This window comes from Nicotiana tabacum, chromosome 9 (genome assembly GCF_000715075.1).
Source record: "Nicotiana tabacum cultivar K326 chromosome 9, ASM71507v2, whole genome shotgun sequence".
Classification (NCBI taxonomy): domain Eukaryota; kingdom Viridiplantae; phylum Streptophyta; class Magnoliopsida; order Solanales; family Solanaceae; genus Nicotiana; species Nicotiana tabacum.
The window spans coordinates 71,590,450-71,614,005 of record NC_134088.1 but is presented as its reverse complement, the minus strand read 5'-3'; the positions used below and the strand labels follow the sequence as shown (position 1 = coordinate 71,614,005).

General features: G+C 40.0%; 1 protein-coding gene across 1 annotated transcript in view; it reads left to right on the top strand.

Annotated features, from left to right (window-relative positions):
* Positions 1–23,286, top strand: part of LOC107789330 (uncharacterized) — a 32,951-nt gene extending 9,665 nt beyond the window's left edge. Inside the window, exon 3 of the mRNA XM_016611116.2 lies at positions 23,155–23,286. Coding sequence (XP_016466602.2) covers positions 23,155–23,286 — 132 coding nt within the window. The remainder of the gene's footprint in view (positions 1–23,154) is intronic.
* The last annotated feature ends 270 nt before the right edge of the window (positions 23,287–23,556 follow it).

Genomic DNA, 23,556 nt, shown 5'->3' with positions numbered 1-23,556 from the left:
TGTCCCATGTAGTTTTAGTTGTGCCTCGTCTAGAGGCAAGAATTTTTATAGGAGAGCACTCCAGACTTCTCGTAGTATTCAAGTCATTCCTGGTTCTTATGCTACTACCCCGGGAGAGTCATCATATAAAGCATCTCTAATACATGGTTCTTTCAATTGACATTCTGGTTATCAGAGGCAGACTAAGTTCAATAACCTCATCATACCCTAGGTTGTAGAGTGGTACACCTCAGCAGGTACTCAAGTTATGATCCCAACCCTAGTTGCTACACCACCAATCCAGCCAACTAGGGGTGATGCTCAACTATGTAGAGGTCGTCCTAGAGGTGAAGGTAAGACAAGTAATGTATAGGCTCGCTGTTATAGTTTTTCTGGAGGCATGAGGTGGTTTGCATCTAATACATTTATCTTGTCTCAGTTTGTCATAGGGAAGCTTTACTATTACTTGATCCTAGTTTTACTTATTCATGTGTATCATCTTATCTTGCATCACATTTGTGGATGTCTTGTGATTCTCTTCATACTCATATTTATTTGTCTACACCTGTTGGGGATTTTCTTGTTGTTGATTGGGTTTATCATTACTACATAGTCACTATTAATAGGTACGACACGATTGGTTGATCTTCTATTATTGGATATGATTGACTTTGAGGTGACTCTTGCATGGATTAGGTCCATGTATCATGCTATTCTGGATTGTCATGCTAAGACATTTACATTAGCAATTATATATTTGCATTTATTGGAATAGAGGGGGACCCTAAGTCACTACGCGAGCAAGGTGGTTTCAGTCTTGAATGCACAAAGCATGATTGAGAAGGGGTGTCTGTCCTATCTAGCTTTTATTCGTGATACTAGTGCAGAGACTCCTACTGTTGACTTAATTCTAATTGTGAGAGAGTTTTCTGATATATTTCCAGCAGCTTTATCAAGTATGCCATATGATATGTACATTGATTTTGGTATTACCTTGGTGTCGGGCATGTAGCTTATATCTATCCCACTATACCGTATAGCTCCAGTCGAGCTAAAGTAGTTGAAGGAGAAATTGCATGATTTACTTAGTAAGTGGTTCATTAGATCGAGTGTGCCCTCTATGGATGCACCTGTATTGTTTGTGAAAAAGGATGGTACTGTGATTATGTGCATTGAATATAGGTAGCTGAATAAAGTTCTATAGGTAGTTGAATAATGTTACCATCAGGAATAAGTATCATTTTCCTCATGTTGATGATTTGTTTGATAAGCTTCATGGTGCTAAGGTGTTTTGTAAGATTCACTTGAGGTCTAGCTACCATCAGGAACGAATTAGGGCTTCTGACATCCCTAAGAAAACTTTTAGGATTTGTTATGATCATTATGAGTTCTTGGTGATGTTCTTTAGATTAACTAATGCTCCAGCAAAATCCATAGAATTGATGAACTGAGTGTTCAACCCATATTTAGATTTGTTCATTATTTTGTTGATAGATGATATTTTGGTCTACTCACGTAGTAGAGAGGAGCATAAGCAACATTTGAGGATTGTGCTTCAGATTTTGAGTGAACTTAAACTTTATGTAAAGTTCATCAAGGGTAAGTTTTGGTTGTATTGAATTGCTTTCTTTGGTCATATCATCTATGGTAAAGGTATCAACGTGATCCTAAGAGATTAATGCAGTTCAGAATTAGCCTAGACCTACCAATGATACAGAGATTCAAAGTTTTTTGAAAGTGGATGTTGTATCCTGATTCTACCAAGATGTATCCCGACTTTATAGAATCATATCAGTAGAGGAATATGAAAGTGGGTGTTTACCAAAATGCTCCCGAACCCTTGGAAACCAGAACCATCCATACCTACATGTCCCAAATCATCAAATAAACCTATAAAAATTTTCAAATAGGAACTTGATGCTAAAAATCAAAACGACCGATTGGGTCATTATAATAGTTGACACCATAAGATACAACTTGTGGATGTTACATGTATATCTGTCCCTATTTCACTTAAACATGCATAATAGTTACTTACGCGTGCTATACTTTATCATAGCATGCATATATTTTCCAGAGACTTGCTCCACGAGATATGATAGGGGGCGGGTCGATGATCTTGTTAGGCCTATGCTCACTCTTATTGTTTCTGCCTTGGGTAGATCCTACCACTAGTAAAACTGTTGGTCATCCATGATATTGTTCTAGGCCGTTTAGAGATCCAGTTGAAGTGAGCCAACCACATTCAGATCATGGTATCTTATCTTCCTTATCTTTCAACTATTCAGTAGTAGACAGGCTCTTGCTTTAATAGAGGCTGATGCAGGATTTGATGTTTGCGGGTGCCACCAGATTTTAATGCAAACTTATCACTTATCAAGGGGATTAAATTAGGGTGTATATTTGCTCGACTCATTTTGAATTAATTCACTTTCATTCTATTTGATCCATTGAATTAATTCGGTTCGATTTACAAAATAATTGGTGCATAAATAAATAGGTGATAACCACACTAAGAATTTTTAATCATTTTTTATATCATGGAAGGAAATAAATTAGATGGATAAAAAAGAAAAGAATTAAAATCAAATTCAAATAAAAATAAAAATTGTGAGATCTAAAAAAAAAACTTATATAACTTTGAAAAATCACCTACCCAAAGTTTATAGATGAAAATTCCTTCTCCAAATCGCCTCCTACCGAGTCTAGGGTTCTAAAATGACAGAATATGTTGAAAAATACTGCCTCTCATGCCTTTGTATTAACTGCAGTTGTCGCATCAGTGATGCAGGTTTCGTATTTGCGAACTCTCGCAACTGCGGACCAGGGATCGCATTTGCGAACCCTGACAACCTCAATGTTTATCACAATTGCGAAGCTGGACATATCGCAAAAGTGAACAATCGTTCGCAAATGCTAACCAAGACAAAATCCTGCTGACTTCGTAAATGCGAAGAGGAAGTCGCAATTGCGACATCTGATCCTCCATTGTCAGCTTTGCAATTGCGACATCTGATCCCCCAATTGTGATAACTCAGCACTAGCAACATTAGCAACTCATTTTCAGTTCAAAACCTTCTGAAACATGTCTGAAACTCATCTGAGCCCTTTGGACTCCAAACCAAACATCCACACAAGTCTAAAAATATCATACAAACTTGCTCACGCGATAAACACTCAAAAATAATATGTAAAACTATAAATCGAACACTACAACGCATGAATTTCAAAGTAAAGTTCAAGAATCTCTAGAATTACAACTAAACGTTTGAATACTAACAAATCAACTCCAAATGATACCAAAATTTGCAGACAAGTTCTAAATAGCATAGCGCACCTATTCCAAGTCGCAAAATCAAATTTCGAACATGATAGCTAAAAGTTAACCTACGGTCAAACATTTGAACTTCAAATTACCCAATTTCGGCAAAAAAACACAAATAAACCTACGGACTTTCGAAATTAATTCCGGGCATACGCTCAAATTCGAAATCACGATACAAAGCTATCGGAGCCATCAAAATACTATTTTGGGATCGTTTTCACAAAAGTCAATGTTTGGTGAGCATTTCTAATTTAAGCTTCTAAGCCAAGAATCAAAGGGTCCAAATCAACCAAAATCCATCCCGGAACGAAACTAACCAACCCCACAAGTCATAAAACCATAAACACACATGTGTGAAGCATCAAAAGGGGAAACGGGGCGCAATTACGTAAAACAACCGGGTGGGCCGTTTTATATATATATATATATACACGTTCGTCTCCTCATATAAATAGTCACACAATTATTTATAGCATATAGCTTATTAGGTAAGTATCACACTTAAACTTTGGAAAAACATATTTAGAGGTCAAGTGTGTGTTTTGGAAGGAAAATATTTTCTTATTTTCTGGTAATTGGCAAATAAATAGAAAATATTATCCGAAGGTCATTTATATATAATATAGCCAAACATTATAAGGGAAGTTTGGTACAGGAGAGGTAAGGGTCAGGGTGGGTGGAGGAGGCAGGTGAGGGGTGATAGGGGCGGGGGCAAGGGTGGTGTGGGGTGTTGGGGTGAGTAGAGGACAATCAACGTGAAATGTCATTTACAGAACGTGGTTTTCCTACTCTCGCCAGGCAAGTCATTTTCTTAATGTTTAGAAAACTTTTTTCCAAAGAACAAATATTTTTCATAATATTTTGACCAACTAAACATAGGAAAAATAATATGTTTTTCAATGACTAACACAACTTACGTCTCCACTTACATCTTATCTAAGCTAAGATTACTATTGCAGAATTTCTTTACTACAACCAGTCTCAATAGAACACATCTAGTCTATGCAAAATATGAATTACCGAGATCAAATGTACACCCATATGACTCATTTTCTAAACTCATGTATCATTCAAAGTCAATTATCCACAATCCAATACGTCTAATTATATGATTAGTTTTCATGTCTGAGACCTAAATCAAATTTAATTCCTCAATTTACTACTCCCTCTGTCCCATTTTATGCGGTCTGTTTGGCTGGGTAAAAAGTTTAAGAAAGAAAAAAAAGATCTTTTGAGACTTGTAATCTAAAACAAGCTAAGAGGTTATTCTTTTAAAGTTAACTTATTTTTACATATAGAAGGTGTTAATTATTTGTTTTGGGATATAGTAAAAATGAAAGTGAGCGACATAAATTTGGATATATGGGTTAATTTGGAAGTTAGACTCAGTTCTATAGATTTCCACGCAGCTTCTCATAATTTGTATGTAAAACCCAATACATATTCATGTGTTTAACTCAAACAGGTGATTAGAATCCTTATCGATCAGTCCAAAGCGTTGAATTCTTGCTTAAAGACCGTTCCGGCTCGTATCCCCAAATATAAAGAATATGTTCTCATAAAATCTTGCTCCAGACCTAGCTAGCAAGCGGTCCTAGTACGCAATATAGAACAAGCAACAAATGATGTCCAAGCTCGTGGTCACAATGCCACCTCCATACAAGCCCTTGATCACCGAACCGACCTCGTTTGCTTGAAGACACAACCTAGACCAACCTTTCGAGTTCTACCATGACTACAACAAATATCATAGTCTATCCTTACCAATCAGTCCAAAGTGCTGATTATTTGCTTAAAGGACCCCAAACCCTTAGCCTATTCTCTCATAAATGGAGTTGAAAAGTCTAAAACTTGCAAACACTTGTCTTTTTATGTTCTGGGTTTCTTGGCGATCCCGAAACCCCTTTAATTATCGCGTAGTTGTGCCTAGTCTAGAACTCCACTATTACGAGAACTTAACCGCAATCATGAAAAAGTCGTAGCCCTCCAGGTCTCGCTATAGCAACCAAACATTTGTGATTGCGACCTAACCAACCCCTTTTACCTGGTCAATTCGTTCCGTGATCGTGATCTATATTCCATGATCGCAAAAGTGCACCAGATTGCATAAAATAACTTTGCACTAGTTTCTGATCTTCTAAATTGCACAAAACACACCCAAACCCCTTGAGACTCAACTCAAACTATTCAGAAAAGTCACAAAAAACCATATTAACATGATATAAACATGCTCAAAACTCAAATAAGACTTATAAATTTAGTTAAAAGTATGTTTTACAATTAATATTAATCCATAATATTGGCTTTCCAAACACCTACAAAGAAAATTAAAGTTTTATACGGGTCAAACCGGGACAAATGCGCATCCCGATTTCCCAGTGAGAAAAATGAAGTAAGGACATTACTACATGAAATCGGTATCAAAGCTAGGAACCTATCGTACTGAGACCCGAACAGAGCGCTTACCATCGGAGCCATCGAGACTCTGCCCCCGAATCCGGTACGAGCTCTAAGACCTTGAAAAGCGTTACTAAATGGTTGCACATGACTAACAAAGGGATGTGATATTTGTTCCCAACCGGATTTCACGACGTGGATCTCGGCCTGTATCGGCAACAGTTCAGCGATTAAAGAAAAAGACGATTTTTACCTTTGTTAGATATGTACTAGGGATGAAACTCTCCTACTATATAAAGGGGTGATTTTTATTCAAGAACAACACTGTAACACGTATATCATGGCAATATAGACTTGTTTTCTCTGCTTCTAAGTTATGAAAAGTTCTTATTGTTTCTCATAGTTCTTCATTTATATATTTGGCTGTGAATTGAGGGCAGAATAATCACTATGCTCACATCCAAGCCTGGACTTAAATCACAATTGGTTTGTTTATTTATTTTATCGTTAATTCTCTTATCTAACGTCATTGATCACTTGTATTGAATTAATCTACATATCCTTAAAATCGCGTATAAATTTAATTATTATCCATTTTTAAGGTAAACAGTTTGGAGCCCACCGTGGGGCTAAGGATAATAGTGGTGGTTTGATACGAATTTCCATAATACACTTTATTTTACGCTTGTTTTTTAAGGTTTCAATTTCAGAACAGCTTAAGAATGTCAGATTTTTAGTCTGCAAACTAAAACGTTAATGTTGAGTCTGGCCATCACGGCGAAAACAGAAATGTGGTGCCTAGCAATGAGGTACCCCCTGCTAATCCCAACGGAGTTCTAGTTGAAGATCCAGTCGATGCTAACTCGCATGTGGCCATCAATGCCAACCTGCCTACCGACCCCGAGAACAGCGTTCACGGAGGAGCCCGACCAATGGCTCAAGGAGCGCCCGAAGCTGAAAGCAACGGGGTCAGCCTACGAGTGATCTTCGAAATGCTACATGCCCAATAGGCGGTGATAGCGCAACTACAAAATCAAAGTCGTGCCCCCATCAGGGTTGAGCCCGAACCATCCCGAGAAAAGGCCGGCTGGAACTAAGATCGGTGTCGGCCCCGAAGTTATGAAGATGCTTGAAGCATTAACATAACGGCTGGAATCGGGTGAAAAGAAAATTGAGGAAAACGACAAAAAAGGTAGAGACATTTAACTCCCAGGTCGATCAAATCCCAGGAGCACGTATAATACTAAAAGGCTCGGGCTCCAAGAAATTTGTCCAAAAGCCTTTCTCTCCGAGAGTGGCGGCGAAGCCAATCCCGAAGAGGTTTCGCATGCCCGATATTCCAAAATATAATAGAACCACGGACCCAAATGAGCATGTGACCTCCTACACGTGCTCCATCAAATGGAACAACTTGGAAGATGACGAGATTGAGTCAGTTTTGCTAAAGAAGTTCGAAGAAACTCTATCTAAAGGGGCGATGATATGGTATTATAACTTACCCCCAAATTCTATTGATTCATTTGATATGCTTGCAGATGCCTCTGTGAAAGCACATGTCGGGGCCATTAAGGTCGAGACCAGAAAATCAGACCTTTTTAAGGTAAAGCAAAGTGACAACGAAATGCTCAGGGAGTTCGTATCAAAGTTTCAAATGGAGCGGATCGATTTGCCACCGGTTCCAGATGATTTGTCCATTCCAGCATTCACCCAAGGACTTAATCCCCGAAGATACTTGGCTTCGCAATAGCTAAAACAAACTTTGATAGAGTACTTGGCGGTAACTTCAGCCGACATCCACAACAGGTGCCAGCCAAAGATCATAGTCGAGGACGATCAGTTCGGGGCCCCTTCTGGGTCTATTTATCCCATCAGGGCCGAAGACAAATCTAAGAGAGTCATCGATAATGAACCGAGGCTGATTCGGGAACAGTATCAACCGTATAGCGGAGATCAAAGAGTTAACAGATCTAGGCATCACCCTACGAGTAACGAAAGGAGGAGCGATCGATGTCAAAGTATTTGGGGTCTAATGAGCAAAAGCGGTTTCGATAAATCACTCGGGGCCAGGGAGGCACAAAAATTATCAGAATATAATTTCAACGTCAATGTTGCCAACATCGTATAAGCCATCGGGTGCATCAAAGAGACCAACTGGCCTCGATCACTGTAGTCTGATCCTACCCAGAAAGACCCTAACTTGATGTGTAAGTATCATGGCACTCATGGCCACAGGATCGAGGACTGCCGACAGTTAAGAGAAAAAGTGGCCCGATTATTCAATAATGGACATCTCGGGGAAATTCTGAGCGATCGAGCCAAAAATCAATTCAGGAACAAGGGCTCTAACAAATAGACCAAACAAAAAGAACCTTGGCACGTCATCAACATGATCATTATAGGGGTCTATGTCCCATAGGGACCGATGATCAAGCGCACTAAAGTGTCCATCAAAAGGGAAAAAAGAACCCGAGATTATATCCCAAAGGGAACCATTTTGTTCAATGATGAGGACGCCAAAGGCATCGTTCAACCATATAATGACGCACTGGTAATATCTCTACTTATAAATAAATCGCGAGTTAAGTGTCTGTTGATTAATCCAAGTAGCTTAGCCAATATCATTAGATCGAGGGTCGTGGAGCAGTTGGGTTTACAAGACCAACCAAATAGTGTCGGCAGTCCAAGTATAGAATGGATTTAACATTGCATGCGAAACCACTAAATGGGAGATAAACCTACCGGTAAACGAAGTCAGGACTATCCAGGAAACAATGTTCTATGTGATTGAAGGGGATATGAGATATAACACAGTATTCGGAAGACCATGGGTTAACAACTTGAGGGCGGTACCTTCAACCTTGCACCAAGCATTGAAGTTCCCTACACCATGAGGGAGCAAGACAATGTACGGAGAGCATCCGGCTGCAAAGGAGATGTTCGAAGTCAATGAAGTACTCCTGGTACCTGCCGTTTTGACATTGAAAAGCACAGAGCTGACCAGAAAGGTTGAAGTTAAATAGCAATCACCGATGCACGTCCCAGTCGGACCGGAGGGACGAGGAGTCGATGAGGAAGATGATTAAGGAATTCTGAGATCATTCATAGCTCCTGATAATACTAACTCCACCAAATCGACGGTCGAGGAGCTGGAGCTAGTCAAATTAATCGAACAGCTACCGAATCGAAAGGTACACCCAGTCAAACAGAAGATGAGAAGTCAGTCTGATGTCAATCATGCATTCATCAAAGATGAGGTATCTAAACTCCTTAAAATAGGTTATATTCGGGAAGTTATATACCCGGACAGCTAACGCAGTGGTAGTGCCTAAAAAAGGAAATAAATCAAGAATGTGCATAGATTACAAAGACTTGAACAAGACATGCCTTAAGGACTCTTTTCCTTTGCCTATCATCGTTCGCATAATCGATGCGACGGCCGGGCACGAGATACTCAGCTTTCTCGAAACCTAGTCTGTGTACAATATGGATGGACCCGGGTGATCAAGAAAAGACTTTTTTATCACTAAATTCGGCACCTATTGTTATAATGTAATGCAATTCGGGTTAAAAAACACCGGAGCTACTTATCAACGCCTAGTAAGCCGGATGTGCGAAGAACAAATAGAAAAATCAGTGGAGGTTTAAATTTACAACATGTTAGTCAAATCCCTCCGAGCAGAGGAGTATTTGAAACATTTGCAGGAAACCTTTGATATATTAAAGAGATATAATATGAAGCTGAACCAGGAAAAATGTGCATTCGGGGTCGGATCCTAAAAATTCCTCGGGTTCATGGTGTCCAATCGAGGGATCGAGAACAATCTTGATAAAATCAAAGCCACAGAAGACATCACCGTGGTGGACAGTGTCAAGGTTGTTCAGAGGCTAACTGGGCGTATAGCCGCCCTGGGCCGGTTCATATAGAGGTCCTTTGATAAAAGCCATCAGTTCTTCTCACTATTGAAGAAGAAGAATAACTTTTTTTAGACCTCGGAGTGCCAACAAGATTTTGAAGAACTCAAACGGTACCTTTCGAGTCCACCCCTGCTCCATACTCTGAAGGCAGATGAGCAGATTTACCTTTTCTTGGCGGTATTTGAGGTGGCGATAAGTGGAGTCTTAGTCCAAGAAGAGAAAGGTACGCAATTTCCTATTTACTATGTTAGTATAATTCTAGGAGAGGCCAAAACAATGTATCCTCACCTAGAAAAATTGGCGCTCGCTTTGCTAAGCGCCTCCAAAAAGTTAAAACCATACTTTTAATGCCACCCCATATGTGTTGTAACCTCTTACCCACTGAGGAACATCATGCACAAACCCAAGCTATCGGGCCAGTTGGCCAAATGGGTAGTCGAAATTAGTGGGTATGATATTAAGTATCGACCACGAACTTCCATCAAATCACATATTTTGGCAAACTTCATGTCCGACTTTACGCCGACCTTAATACCCGAAGTCGAAAGGGAATTACTATTAACCTCGGGGACTATCTCGGAAGTTTGGACGCTCTTTACGGATGGTGCTTTGAATGCAAAGGGTTTGAGCTCAGCATCGTGCTGAAGCCACCTACGGGCAACATAGTTAGGCAGTCTAGTAGAACTGTGAAATTGACTAACAATGAAGGAGAGTACTCCGCTTTGAATGCTGGTATCGAATTGGCTAAAAGCCTTGGGCCGAGCTGGTTGAAGCTAAATACGATTCCCTCCTTGTGGTAAATCAAGTCAACCTGACATTTTAAGTAAAATAGGAACGAATGCAATGGTATTTAGATAAGTTGTAGGTAATTATCAATTCAAGGACTAAAACCTACAACACGTGCCCCGAGTTCAAAATAGCGATGCCGATGCTCTCGCTAACTTGGGGTTCTTAGTTGACGACGGTGAATTTGGTTCGTTAACAGTCATACAGCTCATGAAGTCGGTGGTAGAAGAAGGCCACGCCAAAGTAAACTTGACAAGTTTAACTTGGGATTGGAGGAACAAATACATATATTATTTTAAGACTGGGAAGTTGCCCTCGGATCGTAAAGAATCGAGAGCTCTGCGCACGAAGGCGGCCCGGTTTAGAAGGGACTATGTTCATAAGAACATTCGACGGCCCGCTCGCCATATGCTTGGGGCCGAGAGATACCGTATATGTCTTGAGAGAAGTTGACGAAGGCACTTGCGAAAACCAATCGGTGGCGGAATCTTTGGTTCAGAAATTAATCAAGGTTGACTATTACTGGATCGACATGGAGAAAGATGCGAAGGATTTCGTACGAAGGTGAGGCGGCTGTCAGAGACACGTACCAACGATCCATCTACCCAGAGAGCTACTACATTTCGTCTTGTCCCCATGGTCGTTCATGAAGTGGGGAATGGACATCGTCAGTCCCCTGCAGTGGGCACTGGGTAAGGCTCAATTCATACTATTTATGATCGATTAATTTTTTAAATGGGTAGAAGCTCAAGCATTCGAGAACGTCCAGGAAAAGAAAGTCATTGACTTCATTTGGGATCACATAATATGCCGATTCAGGATACTGGCCGAGATCGTGTGTGATAATGGGAAGCCATTCATTGGCAGCAAAGTAAACAAATATTTCAAAGATCACAAAATTAAAAAGATCCTATCAACGCCCTATCACCCTAGTGGGAACAAACAAGTGAAATCAACAAACAAGACCATACTTCAAAACCTAAAAATGAGGTTGACCGATGCCATAGGGAAATGGAAAGAAATCCTGCCAGAAGTCTTATGGGCGTATCGCACGACCTCGAAGTCTAGTACCAGGGCCACCCTATTTTTATTGGTTTACGGTGCCGAAGCTTTAATACAAGTCGAAGTGGGAGAACAGAGCTTCATATTCCAATATGCGACCGAATAATTGAACGGTGAGGCCATGAGCACGAGCCTGGAACTATTGGATGAAAGGCGTGAGGCTGCCCTAGTCCGGTTGGCTACTCAGAAACAGCAGATAGAAAGTATTACAACCAAAGATCCAACCTCCAACACTTCAAGATCAGGGACTTGGTGTTAAAGAAAGTAACACTGCCCACCTGGAACCTGAACGAGGGGAAACTGGGACCAAATTGGGAAGGACCATATCGAGTCGTCGGAATTGCCGACAAAGACTCGTACAAACTCGAAGCAGGAAACGGTGTACCCCTACCGAACAATCGAAAAGTGATGCACTTAAAGCGGTACTACTGCTAAGGTACAACCTCATTTACTTTTTAATAATATTATGAATCAGACTAACACTTGGAGGCAATGGCCAAAGGGGAAAGTGACTATTACGTCTGAAAGCACGCGTTGCACTCTTTTTCCCTTGAACCAGTTTTGTCCCAAAATGGATTTTTCAGCATGGTTTTTAACGAGGCAACAGTAAATCGTGCTAACTTAGAATTGAAGGTCGGTCTCAACCGGAGTCAATGGGCATTTATTTTGTATCAACAGTATCCGAGCCCTCTCAAGATCAACCTCGAATACTGGCCATTACCCTCGGGTTAAGGTTCTTTGTAAGGAAAGATGTGATGACCCAAAATGTCATCTTTAGATTTCATAAGTAATTCTTTGTTTTAAAACCTCGAAAAGCACTATTTATTATTTCTCGACTTAAGTTGACTTTGGTCAACATTTTGAGCAAACAGACTTGGATCGGTGTTTTGACAATTACGGTAGGTCCATATTGTGATTTGGGACTTGGGCGTATGCCCGGAATTGAATTTTGAGGTCTCTAGCCCGAGATATGGAATTTTGATGAAAAATTAAAAGTTTGAAAGCTTAACGAGTTTTAAGAATTCACTGATGTTGGATTTATTGACACTGGGTCCGTATTTTAGTTTCGGAGCCCGGTATAGGTCTATATCATATTTATGACTTGTCTGCCAAATTTGGTGATAATCATAGTTGATTTGACGTGATTTGGACGTCCGGTTGTGAAAATATAAGTTTTAAAGTTTTCTTGAAAATTTTCTTTGATTTGGTATCCGATTCATAGTTATAGGTGTTATTTTGGCATTTTGATCATGCGGGCAAGTTCGTATGTTGTTTTAGGACTTGTGTGCATGTTTGGTTTGGAGCCCCGAGGGATCGGGTAAATTTTGGATAGGCTGCGGGATGATTTTGAACTTTAAAAAATTTGGTTTTTGAGCTTTTGATGTCATCTGGTGCATTGTACTTCGCGATCGCGAAGAGAAAATTTTAAGCCGTGAGTTTTACTCTTCATGTTTGCGAAGATAGGCACGCGAACGCGAAAGGCTAGCTCCCAGTGCACTGCGAACACGAGCAAAAAGCTACAATCGCGAAGAAGGAATGAGGCAGAAGCTGAAGCACCGAAAGTGTGCTACGCGATCGCATAAACCTGTACGCGATCGCGTAAGGTTGAGAAATTGTTCTCTGCGATCGCATAAACCTGTACGCGATCAAGTAAGGCTGATAAATTATTCTTTGCGATCGTATAGCCTTATATGCGATCGCGTAGTGTTAAACAAACCTGGGCAAATTTTGTTCTACGCGATCGCGATCGCGAACGAATTTCCGCGATTGTGATGAGTAAAAACTGAAAAACATAACTTAAGTTCTGGAAATAGGGTTTCGACCCATTTTCAACCATTTCTAATTTTTGATCTCGGGTAAAGGCGATTCTTGGGCGATTTTCACGGAAAAATATTGGGGTAAGTATTACTTATCCTATATTGATTATATTTCATGATTCCATACACATTTACATCATGAATCCATGAATTTATGAAAGAAAAATCAGATTTTTATAAAATCTTTCAAAAACAAAAATTTAAGATTTGAAGGTCCATTTGATATCGGAATCGGATAATTTTTGTATGGTTGAACTCGTATCTGAACGGGTGTTCGGATTTCGTAAGTTTTTTCGAGATTTGAGACGTGGGTCCCAGTGTCGAATATTTAAATAAATTTCGGATTTTTATCCGAAAAATTAGTAAATTCATATTGAATTAATTCATATGATTCGTATTGAGTATATCGAATTGTTTGTGAATAGATTTGACGCTTTTGGAGACAAATTCAAAAGGAAAAGCTGTGGTCGAATAAATTATTGAAATTTGCAAAGCGAGGTAAGTGTCGTGGTTAACCTTGACTTGAGGGAATAGAACCCTTAAATTATTTGTAATGTGAAATGCATGTGAACGACGTATAAACGAGGTGATGAGTGTCTATACGTCGTCAAATTAATTGTTTGCATAATTATTTGAAAATACTAAATTTGTTTTAATACACTAATTAATTATTATAATAATTATTTTTCTCCTATTCTTTGTTAAATATTAATTCATGAATTCCTGTAATAATTGGTACATGCTTATTTGAATTTTGTGCATTAATTGCTACTTGACATTCAACATATTAAATACTAAACTGCCTATTTTCTCCCTGAATTCCATAATAAATTACTATTTGTCATTGTTTGTTTCATAATTAAATCAGAATTATTCTATGCTTGTTGTCTTAAATTTTTATATTAATTATTGCATTTATTGGGGCAATTTCTTCTATGAGAATTGGTAAATGAATATATTGGAGGATCAGGTTGCACGCCGTAACAGAATTGATTGAAATGAATATATTGGAGGATCAGGTTGCACGCCGCAACAGAATTGATTGAAATGAATATATTGGAGGATCGGGTTGCACGCCGCAACAGACTTATTAAAAAGTCCATATTGGAGGATTGGGTTACACGCCGCAACAGACTTATTAAAAAGTTTATATGTATACTTGATTAAATAAATATATTGGAGAGTTGAAAATGAATATATTGTGGAAACGGGTTGCACGCTGCAACGGAAATTGATTAAAATAATAATTGATTATGACTGCTGAGTTGGCTTCAACTATTAAAAATGAGTACAGGTTGATGTAAGTGACCCGCCTTAGTCTCGTCACTACTTCATCGAGGTTAGGCTCAGCATTTACCAGTACATGGGATCGGTTGTACTGATACTATATTCTGCACTTCTTGTGCAGATTTTGGAGTTGGTCCCAGCAGCGTACCATAGATTTGCTCGGATTTTAGCTACTCAGAGGAGACTTGAGGTATAACTGCACAGCGTCCGCAGTTCTGAAGTCCCCGTCTATCTTATTTTAGCTGTGTAATTTCTTTCAGACAGCTTTACTTTATTCAGACCTTTATTTGTATTATTCTAGAAGCTCGTGCACTTGTGATACAAATTCTGGAATGGTATTTAGACACCATTATTTTTTTTATGGAGTATTCACTACATTTCAGACCTTACTTCCGCAATTATTTTTTTATTGTTAATAAGTTTAAAATTTTTTTTTAAAATGGCTAATATTATTCTAACGTTAGCTTGCCTAGCAAGTGAAATGTTAGGCGCCATCACGGTCCGAAGGTGGAAATTTCGGGTCGTGACAAAAGAAGGATACTTTCTACTTGAATAGCTAAGCCTCGATGGTTAGGATTTATTGTAAGGGCCAAACGGTCTAATGAACCGTGCCTGCATAATCCACCTTAGCCATGATACAAGTTTTTACACGCTTCCGATCATGTACGTTACATACAAAAATGAAAACAAGTTTCCACCTTGCTGTTACGCATTTTTGCCTTTTAAATTATGGATCCTAAGCGATCATGGGCTTCTCCTATTCGGAGACATTGAGCCCAAGGGCTAGCCTTATTCCAAGACTATCGAGCCCAAGGGTTACTCCTACTCGGAGACTGTCATCTGAAAAACGTTCAGGCAACCGGGCTACCAAAGCCTGGAGGCACAAAACCTATTAGGTGGTGCCTAAATACAAAAGGCTACGACCCTCCTAAAAAATGGCTCGGAGAAATCTGAAGCTCGTGATCAGAACATACGGCCTTTATAAAATTTAAAACCTGCTAAAAGGTTAGCCTCGGGAAAAGCATCGTCTAAAAACACTTAAGCATCTCGAAAATTTTTTTGGTCAAACCGAGTTCTCAAAGCTTCGAGTAAACAAAATTGTATCGAAGTCAGGCTATGTTTGAACCTCTAAATATCGGACGCCCTATAACTACATTTGATTATATGCTAAGGCATTAGAAACATTGCAAGAATACAAATTATAAAGGGATGCTAAAAAAGTAGAGACTCGAAATTGCCAGAAAGGTAAATTTTATATATATTCTGGAATGTATTTACAAAGGTGCAACAAAAACGTCCTCAGAATAAACAAAAACTATACATAAGACAAAAAATAAAAAGTGCTAAGACATTGATGTATGGTCTTTACCGGGGCCCAACTCGTCGCCAGAACATTCGAAGCCTTCGGATTCCTCAAAACCCTCGGATTCGTCGGCACCTTCAGGCTCGTGACATTTCATCACCTCGGCCGCAAGCTTTATTGCTTCCTTGATCTCGGCCGACAGATCGAAACCTCGGGCGTAAATCTCTTTGAAGGTCTTCCTTCAAGATAGCCATCTCATATATTCAGCATTGGTCTTCAGGCTAGTCTCGGCTGCTTTGATATCGGCCTTGTATTGGGCCACCATCTTTTCGGCATCGGCAGAGGTTGTCTCCAACTTGAACTTCATTACCTCGTACTCTCTACCGAGGTCATCCCGCTCTGCGACACCCGAGTTCAGTTGTGCTCGGAGATCATCATTCAGTTAGGACCGATTGTCAGCTTTCTCATTCCCCGCCCGAAATTGAACCTCTACCGATGCCATCTTTGCCTTGGCAGTTTCCTTCTCCGAAGACAGCAGGTCCATTTTGCTCTTCCACCCATCGGTCATGGATTGGATCTCGTTCATCTCGATTCGGAGTTGGTCGATCTTCTGTTGGAGCTGCGAGGTTTTGTCGTTAACTACCACGACCCGTTCCTTATTTCTAACTTCAAAGACCTTTACCCTTTAGACCAGGTCGGAAAGCTCCCACCTCATGTTCGAAGCTTCCTTATGAGCCCTATCCATCTCATCCTGAAGGTCGTTGACGGCCCTATCTTGTTGCTCGTTGAGGAGCTTGTACATATCCTTCTTTCAAGCCTTCTCCTTGAGGTCGAACTCGAGCTGATTGACCTCGGAATGGTACTGGAGGAAGCTCTCATGGTAATGTGCCGAGGCATGCAATACAACAAAAGTCGTGAGAGATATCAGAACCTAAGTAAAATTCAAGAGGACATAATGATGCCTTACCCGGTTCAGCACATGCTTCACCTCATTGAAAAGACACGGCACGCCCACCTCGTTTATTTTTTCATGGTCATCCTCGGTCACATGGCATCTGAGGTAGCTGGCTACGCCCACGGAAGTGTATAGAACCCCGAGCATCCTCCGGGATAGTAAGAATAATGGATCTCTTGCGGCTGGGGTCAACACTCAGAGCGGGAAACTGATTAACCAATTTTGGGCTCTTCTCCTCGGTTGTTGCCTGCTCCCCGGGAGGAGTCGATCCGTGGGCAAAAAAAATGTCATCTTCTTCAGACTCATCCCTGAGCCAGAGAAGCGAATCAAAATCCGGTGGTCTTAGGCAAACCTATAAAAGAAGGAAGAAAGGTCAGTATTATGTAAGTTAAGAGCACGGTAATAGCTATTCAAATGAGAATCTTACCGTGAGAGCTGGCCTCCCATTGGTCCTTCGAAAGCTTGCACCACGAGTGCTCAAAGTATGAAATATGCTTGTAGATGCCTTCAATCCATTCTCGGGGAATGGCATTTAGAACCTGTGCAACAGCTGCACAACCACAAATATGAATGATAGGAAAGGAAATAAAGAAAAATTAACACTTAAGGAAAGGCTGCACTTACGAGATGCATTCCACTACTCGGGGAATGGCATGAACTCGGGAGGGATCAAGTCTTTAGTCTTCACCCGAACGAAGCTCCCCTGCCAGCCCCGGTCTCGATCTTCGTCAATACTCGAAAATGGGGCCTTGCTGGCCCGGCGAGTGAGCTTGATAAATCCCCCTCGGAAAATTTGGGGACTGTATAAACGGAGCAGGTGATCGAGGGTGAACCGACGAGATTCGGTGTTATTCACAAAATAATGGAGTAGGATCACGATCCTCCAAAGAGACGGGTGGATTTTCCCAAGGCACACATCGTATCTCTTGCAAAAGTTCAGAACATCCTGGTCTACCGGGACCAATGTGAAGGGATAAGTGTAAACACTTAAGTACCTCTCCATGTGAGTGGTGATATCATCCTCAGGACTGGGTACCACCACGTCCTTACCTCCCCATTTATAGTCCTCTCGGACAATGGGGAGGGTATCTTCGGTGACGGAGCATATATACCTCGATGCTCCTTCACCCCGGGCCTGTTTGGATGAGGGCTTCTCGACTTCGAAGTCGTCTCCGATTGAGAAACCCCCAGATATAAAGCTTCTCATGGGAGGCTCGGGGGCAGCCTCGGGGGTACATCCCTCTGGCGCGGCCACCTCGGGAGCAGCCGCCTCGAAAGTAGCTACCTCGGCATTTGTGGCCGGGTGGGAAGATGAAGAGGCTGCCTGTTGAGGAACTGAATAAAAGTTTTAGCCATTGCTATCTGATAAAGTATGAAAATTTAAAGAAAAAATATGATGGTTTGAAGGAGCAAGTTTGAAGGCTAAAGAGCAGAGTATGAAGATTTGAAGAAAATCTGGATAAGAACCTAAGAACAATTATTAAAATTTGAAGACCAAAGATGAAGATATGAAGGTATGAAAGAAGTTGGTAATAGCTAGAAAATTCGAAGGTGGAAGCTTGATCGGAAAGGGGGAAAAGAGTGAAGGGTAGGAGTTTTTATAGGGGAAGTACGCGACGCTTTACATTCTAAGGCAACCAGCCGATGGTTGACATGTGTCCAAAGTCAGAACAATACGACTGCTGGGATGTTTCGACTTCTTCGTCATCTCGGTTGTAACATATGAAGGAAGGAACCGGGGAACATCTATCGTTTCTCATCATTTCGGCAAACTTACTCTTCGAGAAACGAGGGGACTATCTATATACGGGTCAAACTGTGGCTAATGGGCAACCCGATTTCCCGGTGAAGCAAACGAAATATGGACATAACTACCTGAAATCGGAATCAAAGCTAGGAATCTCTCGTACTAAGGCCCGAACAAAGCGCTTACCGCCGGAGCCATCGAGACTCCGCTCCCCGATCCGGTACGAGCTCCAAGACCTCGGAAAGCGTTACCAAATGGTTGCACACGACTAACAAAGGGCCGTGATATCCGTACCCAATCGGATATCATGTCGTGAATTTCGGCCCGTATCGACAGCAGATCAATGAGCTCATAGTTATTCAAAGTTTTTGTTGTTGCTCATAGTTCTTCATATATATTTGGCTCCGAATCGAGGGCAGAACAATCCCTAAGCTCAAATCCGAGTACGGACTTAACATCACAACTGGTTTGGTTATTTATTTTATCGTTAATTTGCTTATCTAATGTCATTGATCAATTGTATTGAATTAATCCACGTATGCTTAAAACCGCGTATAAATTTAATTGTTATCTATTCTTAAGGGTAAACAAAAGTATTTTACCAAGAAAGAGTACACCTAACAATAGCATTAGCGTAACCTAATTTTAGGAGAAACTAAAAGATTTGATCCGAAACAACCTGAAGCTCTCTCTCTCTCAAGGGCGGCTAAACAAGTTCTCCATTGTTCTGCTTTAAAAACAAAAAGTTACAAAGATTAAGAAGAGAGCAGAATGGAATAAGATTTGTTATATATGTGTAGCATTTCCTTTGCTTATAAACAAAGGAAAAGAAGAAAAAAAATACCTAGTAATTCATGGTAATAAAACCAATAGAAATGCCAGTAGAAAATTGACTTCTTGATTTTTTACATACCTTCTTTTGTTGCTTCAGAACGATTCCTTTACTTCAAAAATTCACTCTATTCATAATTTTATTACTGAGAGTTATATGAAAATGATAATATACTAATCACATGTTAATAAGTTAATATTACGCCTATTAGTCTCGCATAATGTTTCGTTGATCTGTAATAGTAGCATTTATCTTTTTTAAACAGGCAGTTTCACTACGAAATCCTAAAGGCACAGAGTCATTTCAGACATGAAGAACAACATTTTGTTTCATTTTCTCTTTGTATATAGGAGGTCCTAATAGATCATGTTTCCATAATTTGCACGAGGAATCAATAAACAGTCAGTTATGTGTGTGTATATGTGAGACTATAGTTATTGGAACTATATATTGCAAAAGGCCAACGATCAAAGTCGCACAAATATTTTAGTTAATCCAACAAATGATATCGTTAAATAATCTCGGAACCAAAGTGTTGCAAAATCGGACTCAAAATACCAAAATAGGTGAAAAAATAAACTGAAAACATTTTTATATATAGCGCATGAATTTCATGTGCTATGCCTTAACAATAAGTTTGTCCATTAAGGTATAGCATATGTAATGCATGCGCTATACCTAAGTTTGAAAAGACGGTCAAAGTCTTAGTATAGCGCATTAAATACATGCGCTATACCTGAATGTAAAAAGAAAGTCAGGTATAGCGCATATAATTCATGCGTTATACCCAGTTAAATATTCCTATCGTCTTCTTCCCGACAAAAGTTAAAAAAAAGCGCCCCCCCCCCCCCCCTTTTAAAAGCGGCAAAACTCCGTTGAGCCCACACCTTCCCCGAAATCTTGTCCAGCTATTATTTTATCGATCTAACATCCGATCGAAGGCCTTCTCGTGGAGTGGAACTCGTTTATTGCCCGATCTGGTGGTCAAAACTTCATTATTTCTCTATTCAAAACAAATCCAAAAAGAGGTATTTCGAATTACTCTTTTAGTATATGTGATATATATAATTGAGTAATTAGTTGTTATTACTGTATTGTATGATTTTGTGATTGTTTTATGAAATTTTTTGAATTTTTTATTTTTTTATCCGGATTAGTTTATTGTTTAGCAAATATGTATGAAAAATATATATTATACCTTTGTTAAATAATTTATGTTGTATGTTTACTATTTTTATAGTTGTACAACAATAATATATGACTTTAATGTTATTTAGTGCCCTTTAGTGTTATGTAATGCCATTTAGTATAGTAGAACTGATAATAAATTTTAATTTATATTAATTGATATTATTTATGGCCATTTAGAGTAGTGTACCTTCAGTGTTCTTTTGTTTTCTTTAGTGTTGAATAATAACTACGTGTCCTTATTAACAGACCCGGTTAGAGCGATCAATTACGAATCAAATATTAATCAAATATTAAGTGTATAATAAATGTGTTATTAGATATGAATCATAAATTAGATATGAATCATAAAATAATTAGTTGTCAGTATACAAGAGATGCTACCGGATATTTGTGTAAAATATAAACAATTAACGTACAAATCGTTATGAATGAAATAAACAGTTAATTGTAATTTTTTAAAAATAATATCAAATAGTTAAACAAATTTAGTATTTAGTATTATCATAATGAGGAATATGATTGTTAGAAAATTGACAGTAGGTAAAAGAGACCGTGCCGTCTTTGTTTGGTTAAAAGTACTAAACTAAGACATAAATCGTTATGAACGCAATATATATTTAATAGTAATTTTATAAAAAAAATTATTAAAAATATCTTGATATGTTAAACGAATTAAATACTTATTTTTTTATAACGACGAATAAAAAAAGAGTTGACAGTACAAACATAACCCTGCCGAATTTTAGTCGTAAAATTCAAAACATAACATATAAATAAATATTTTATATCAAACTAAGTAATAATATAAACATTTATCAATTAAATATTAATATAAAAATACCGCCATATAATTAAAGATGTTAAACGATTAAAAAGAAAAATACTTTAATTAATATTATTTAATTTACAGACATCATCATGGATCCTCCGTCTGTGCATCCTGGAACTGTTGTTCGAGAACTACTGTTGCTCCAGGGTGGCCATAGGTCTTCATACATCTGGGATGGACAGTTGTTGTCCCAGACCTTCCACCCCAGACGTATTGACGATTTTTGGGAGTTCATTAGGGACCACCCACTTCATCCCCGTACAGTTGCATGCCTTCAGCGGACTAGTTTTTACCGATTGTAGAGGTCGGATGGGTGCTTTTCGACTGGCCCCTGATCACGGCTACGATCGAGCAGTGGAGACCTGAGAGTCACACATTTCATCTACCTATCGGCGAGGCTACTATCATGCTACAGGACGTGGAGGTTTAATTCGGGTTGCCTATTGATGGTTTGGATGTCCACTACCCGCACGCTCTTGGGGATTATAGGAGAGTCGACTATCTACAGATGTTGCAGAGGCTCACCGAATTCCAGCCGGTAGAGCCAACCGCTATGAGTGGCGCTAGTCGGTTGTAGCTATCGCCTGTTATGCAGCATCTAGAGGGGTTGCATGTAAAGATCACACTCACCATTTGAGGCTATTGAGCAGCAGTCGAGGCTATTGATATTGATCATGTTTGGTGGTATTCTCTTCCGAACACTTCGGGAAACCTTGTTAGCCTATGATTTTTGCATCATCTGGAGCGGCGAGATGAGTTACATACGTACAACTGAGGTGGAGTTGTTCTAGCCTACCTTTATAGGCGGCTGTGCAGGGCGTCCATGGGCACCGTGAGAGACGTCGCCGGTTTTATTCCACTACTGTAGGTGATAACATTATCAATTCTTTTTATGATTATCACAGAGATACTACAAAATTACTCACATTTACGTCCAAGTTTAATATTAGGTTTAGGTTTGGGAGCGGTTCTTGCAGATCAATCCCCCTCTCAGATAGATAGCTCCAGATGCACCACCTCCATCGTTTCTACCACGTGCTAGGAGGTGGGGAGATAGGCGAGGTCGCGACCGCGAGGTCGAGGCTCGACATCAGCTCCTTTATTACAGGGATCTGTTATATCTACTTGAAGATGCTCAGGTAAATATTTGACTAAGTTTGTTTGAAAATGCTTGATCTGTCTTGCGTTTACTCACGATTCTTGCTTTTAATAAATAGTTCACATGGAGGCCATACAGGGACGAGCTCATCGCCGGTTTTCCAGGTTATTGCTCATGCGGTCGAGCTGTGTAGATGTCTTCAGTCCTACTTATATGTCTCAATATAGTCGAGCATCATGCTACCGGATGAGTCCTGTGACAGTTTGGTTGCCACCATCTTATACCTATTCCTCCTTGTTGTCATTCCACACATTACGAGCGCGATGATCGCAACATCGTTGACCAGGCATACTTAGCCTGGCTAGAGGCCCAGATAGAGGACTGGGATCAGAGACTGGTCCTGATCTCACCATACCCTCCACATGACTGTGTTGATGGGGAGAATGAGTACATGGTTTGGTATCGCCGTGTTACTCGCCTTCTGATCGGTAATCCCATTCATCGGGACGGTGATCGGTACGTTCCATATGCCGGGATGCAGGATACACTAGTATGTTATTTGATATACTTACTTTTCATGTTAGATTACCTTAACATCCTTCCTTAATTAATATGTTATATGCTATTCAGGCTATTGGCTTACACCGTTTCTACCAGATGGGATTGAAGATGCTACGGCATGCAGGCGACGGAGCGTCAGTTGTGCACGAGTTTGGTCGTCAGGTTGCTGATCTTGCTGCTTACACAATGAGAGTTGCCTAAGAAGATGCGCGATTAGGTTTCGAGGCTGCGTATGTGCCACCTGAGGATTACCATCATAGGCCAGGATGCCCCAACACGTGGTAGACATAACAGGCATGTAGATAGAGGAAGGGGTGGCCCACGTGGTTGTGGTTATCGACAAGGATAGGGTCCCTAGTATGGGGCCAGTGAGGCATCCCGTGGAGGACATTGGCAATGATCAGCCGGGTGACTATGCTGAGCCACGCGATGCTCGTTATGATATATCGCCATTCAGCCTTCATCTGTCAC